The sequence below is a fragment of the Otolemur garnettii genome, unplaced genomic scaffold (assembly GCF_000181295.1).
Source record: "Otolemur garnettii isolate 467f Iridium unplaced genomic scaffold, OtoGar3 scaffold00021, whole genome shotgun sequence".
NCBI lineage: Eukaryota > Metazoa > Chordata > Mammalia > Primates > Galagidae > Otolemur > Otolemur garnettii.
The window spans coordinates 19,867,376-19,871,971 of NW_003852416.1; the positions used below are offsets into that span (position 1 = coordinate 19,867,376).

General features: G+C 59.6%; 1 protein-coding gene across 5 annotated transcripts in view; it reads right to left on the bottom strand.

Annotated features, from left to right (window-relative positions):
* Positions 1–251: 251 nt before the first annotated feature.
* Positions 252–4,596, bottom strand: part of PAX2 (paired box 2) — a 92,793-nt gene continuing 88,448 nt past the window's right edge. For 2 of the 5 annotated variants that reach the window (XM_003787259.1, XM_003787257.1), the window contains 2 exons: positions 3,194–3,280; positions 252–2,640 (listed from right to left, as the gene is read on the bottom strand). In XM_003787259.1, the coding sequence (XP_003787307.1) occupies positions 2,519–2,640; positions 3,194–3,280 (209 nt within the window). In that variant the 3' untranslated portion in view covers positions 252–2,518. Of the gene's footprint in view, positions 2,660–3,193; positions 3,281–4,596 lie in introns of all 5 variants that reach the window. The other 3 variants (XM_012803567.1, XM_003787255.2, XM_003787258.1) reach the window with 2 other exon arrangements.

Below are 4,596 nucleotides of genomic sequence, written 5' to 3' on the forward strand. Positions count from 1 at the left end.
GTTATTCTGAAGTTCAGAAAGTCAGAACTGCTTGCCCTGAGGGCAGGGGTGCCTAGAGAAAAGAGGCTACTGATTGGGCAGGCTGGTCTCTGCCTTTGCCTTCAGCGGCCAAGGGTGTCCAGCAACGGAGTTGGAGGGGGTCACAGTGGGAGTGCAGTTGAGAAGATCATCGAGGGGATTATTGGGGATGACCAGTGTGAAGGGAGACCCACCCCAGAGACAGGGAGAGACAAACCTGGAGCCGTGGGGAGTGACATACAAAATTTTATTTATTTATTATTATTTATTATTATTTATTTATTTATTTATTATGTGCACAAAAAGAAAAAGAAAACGAATCAAAACGAACTGACACACTGAAAGTGGCCAAGGAGACCAGAACCGTCAGGGGACCTTTCCAAGGTTAGGCTTGGGTCTGAGTCCAGGCCTCTACCCGGCCAGCCCCAAGGGACCAGGATGGGCCGAGCCTCGGAGTTCAGACCTCGGTGCCCTCGCAGCCCAGCTCCGGCCACTGGAGCCTGACTGAGCGCTGGCAGTTCACTTAAACTATTCTCTTTTCTCCTTTTCCTTTTTAAATAAAAAGGCTCCAAGGGGAGAGAGATCTGGGTGAGGACTACAAGCCTTTTCGGATTTGTTCAAGGATTTTTATTTATTTATTTATTTTCACTTTTATTGACTTTGTTTCTGTTATTTCGAGTCGTCACGATCCACGGGTGAGGAGACATGCAGGGCGCATCGCCGCTACCGAGAGAGCAACTACGGGGCGGGACAGGGCGGCCCGGCCGCCCAGCACGCGCGGGGCACGGCCTCGAGGGAGCGAGCCCAGGGGGCTAGAGCTGCCGCCTCTGATGTAGCCTGCGAGGACAGGGCTGCCCACAGGGCGGCCAGGCAGGGTTGGGGAGAGAGGCCGAGGAAGCAGCAGAGACAGAAAGACAAAAGAGACAGAGACGGAGAGAGACAGAGACAGAGGGCGAAAGAAGCAGACAGGGGAGATGAAGAGAGCGGAGAGATGCCAGGAGGAAAAAGCGAAAACGCGGAATTACAGAGAATTAGCTAACAAAATAGGCGAGAGGAGTCCACAGGACCATGTTCGTCATTTTGCATAGAGATTTCTTTCGTAATTTTTTAGTAACATAAAAAATGCCCCCCTCCCCCAGGACGTGCTGTGCTTTAGTGGGCGTGTAGCTGTGACCCTCCCTCCCCCCCAGCGAGCGGCGACTCTGACAGCACAGACAGCAGGGCGTATCTACAGGCAAGGCTGGCGGGCGACCGGGACTCTATAGGGCGGGGCGGGACCGGGCGGAGGGGGAGGGGTTATATACACAGGGGTTCGCCTTCACACCACACACACCGTCTTTCTACAAAGCAGCAGCCTGTGGGATTTTTGTGTTTTGTTCCTTTTTGCAAAGACCATCATATTAAATAAATGTAGACTTTTTGTGGTTCTGTTCAGTTCCTGCCGGAGGAGGAGGCTGGGAGGTGGTGGTGAGGAGTGGGTAGCCTCCCGCTTCCAACCTGCGGCAGCTCAACGCCAGCTCAGAAGCGACTCCCACCACTGGCAGATCGAGAGAGTCTGTGTCGGGGGAGGGGGGCGTCAAGTAACTGGTTGGGGATGACTAGTGTTCGCGGCCTTCGGAAACTGATTCTGCCACGGCCCGGGAGAGCGTCGGATGGGGCGGCGAGTTAGGGAGGGAGGAGTGCAGGGCGTCTTGGGATGGGCAAAGAAGGGGCAGGAGGGGAATCTGGGAGGCCAGCAGGTGGAAGAGACGCTGAGGTAAGGGCAAGGCAGGACTGAGAGTCGGGTCAGATGGTAGGAGGTGGCTGGGCCCTGGGAAACTAGGCAGTCCAGGCGGAGCAGGTAAGAGCCAGACGTTGGGTTTGGCAGGTGCGGGCTGCTGGGGCCGGCTCTCCTTGTGTCCCAACCTTGGAAAGGCCTGTTGCCCTCAAAGCCGGTTCCTAGAGCCCAACCCGTGTGCACCCATTTGGCCTTCTTAGGCAGGGCACACCCAGAAGGCGGGGGCAGAACGGCTGGCTGCAAGGGGTAGGGCATTTTGCCAAAGGGTTCGACAAGGGGCTCTTCCTCCTGCAAAATGTCATTTTGTTCTTAATTTCCTTTGCCCTGCCCTTCCGGCGAAGCTCCTGGTGCCCTAGCGGCCGATGCTGGCTTGCTCCCGAGCTGGGCTGCTCTGCAGTCCGCGCTGATTGTGTGTCACAGAAATGTTTGGGGCGTGCGCCCCCGCGGGCCAGGCGCGAGTCTGCTGGGAGGCAGGCCGGCTTCGAGGCCAGTCGAGGGAGGCCGAGTACCGCCGCACAGTCCAGGCAGGCGGGGAGGGGCGGTGGGCGGGGTTGGGGGCTGCGGGCCCGGGCCTGAGGGTCCCGCCCGCGGCTCCACCCGTCCTGTCCGGCCTTTGACGGGGTGATGTGAAGGGATGTGGGGGTCCTGGGACATGGGTAGGGCTAGGGTGGTGGCCGGGAGGCATCGCGTCGCGTCGGTCCTCCCTCCCTCCGGGGTGGGCGGTCAGACGGGGACGATGTGGAGGCCGAAGCTGTCGGCCTGAAGCTTGATGTGGTCCCCGCGGTAACTAGTGGCGGTCATAGGCAGCGGCAGCAGCGGCAGGGGCGGAGCCCCGGGGGGCGGCACTATAATAATAAGGGGAACCTGGAAGTTAACACAGGAGAAGAATGGGCTGGGTGAGAGGACAAACAGGAGAACAAAAAAGGAAAGAAAAGCAAAGTAAAGACCTCCCCGGGCTGGGGTCCAGCGGGATCCGGGCGGGGACACCATGGCTGGGCCGTGGGGCCAGTTGCCCGGAGAAGAGCTGCCTTCACGCGGCTGGAGAGGGACGGGATCAATGACTCCGGGCCGCGAGCCCTGAGTGGGGGAGGAGGGTCCAACAGTGAAAGTGGAGCGGAGACTCTAGCGACCGGGTAGAGGGGAGGGGAAAAGAGGGAAGGGAAGGGAGGAGAAGGGAGGGAGACGTGAGTGTACTCAAGGGGTCTCTGGGTCTCAGTGCTGCACTAAATGGTATGTTCTATGTCCCGGCTGGGCACCCAGAGGTCGGGTCGCGGGAGTGAGACTCGTGTCCGAAAGCTCCACCGCGGAGCTGGAGGGCTGGAGTGAGTGAGGGAGGAAGGGACCGCGGGCGGGCGGGCGGACGCGCTGAGCCGCCGGCCAGCCAGGTGGCGTACTCACTTAGTAAGGCGGGGTTGCTGAATCTCCAAGCCTCGTTGTAGGCCGTGTACTGGGGGTGGCTGTACGGGTTGCCGGAGAACTCGCTCCCTGCGGGAGGGAGGGGGAGTGGGGATCAGACACGCGCACACCGGAGCGGACCCCACGAGCCCCGCCGGCCGATTCTCCGCCCCGCTCCGAGTCTGAGGTGCAGGTGTCGCGGGCAGGGTCATGGCTTTCACTAGAGTGCTGGCCGCGCGGAGGCTGGGCAGTCCCGCAGTTTGCGTGGGAAGAGTCAGGGGCGGAAGTGGGAAGCACCCCCGCGCCTAACACATCAGACACTTGTGAGCCGGTGCCACCCGGAAGGGTTTGTCCAGGCGCGCCCACCCCGCTGCGATGGGGACCGAGGGCCTTTATAGTGAACACTCTGCTTCAAGGAGTCACAGCTCCATGCGGTGGAAGCAGGGGGGTTGGTCTGGTGACACTGTCCCAGAAAGTCCTCAGAGTGGCATCACAGCGCGGTGGCAATACAAGGTGTGGGGCTCTACTGGGAACCCCCCTTTCCCTCGAGTGGTTCTATAAACTGGCGGTACAGCAGGGGATGGAGGGAGCGGGAGGCAGGTGGACTGCCCGCTGGTGCGAGAGCGGCGAGCGGAGGGCCCGTGGGCTGAGAGCCGTCGGAAGCTGCTTCCCTCCCTCCGCGGGAGAAAGGCCAGGCCTCCGGGTTTCCCCCTCGCCCTTTCTCCTGTGTGATGACCCCAGACTGTTTACAGTGATCCCTAACCGCGGGTTAAGTAGAGGAGAAGGGGCCCCTCTCTGAGAGGGAGCTGGGGTGGGGGTGGGGGATGCAGCCACTGGAAAGCCTGTTTATTGACGAGGAGGGAAAGCATGCGTGCAGCAGGATAATGAGCTTCTGAGCTCAACTGTGACCAAGAGGAACTGAGCTATCTCCTTCCCCATCGCTAATGAAACAAGTGTAATTTCCTCATCAGCACTAGATTCTGTTTAACGACTCCCCCCTTGCCACCATGAGCTCTCTGTGGCTCCCCTCATCCCCACCTCCCTGCGGACTCCCCACCCGCACCTCCCCACTCCTCCCTCACCCCTACTTTGCTGAGACCTCCTCCAGCCTCCATCTGCTGACTGCTGGGATTTTCTCCCCAAAATCTCCTTGCTCCCCTAAAAGGCTTCTACTTTCCCTCCCCTAAATCTGGGCAAGAGTCCCTTCACGCACACATCCAACTCCCCTCAGCCACTGTTCTGTAACACTCTGCAGCAAATATCATGTTTGCCATCACTGAAGCCCCAAGCTCTGCTTACCCAGGGCTGTCCCTGAAGGTCCCTAGATGGATGGGGCCAATCACCCTCTTCTACCTTCCTCCTTCCCCCCCCCCCATGAGAGTCAAACTTCAAGAAAAGGCCACTGC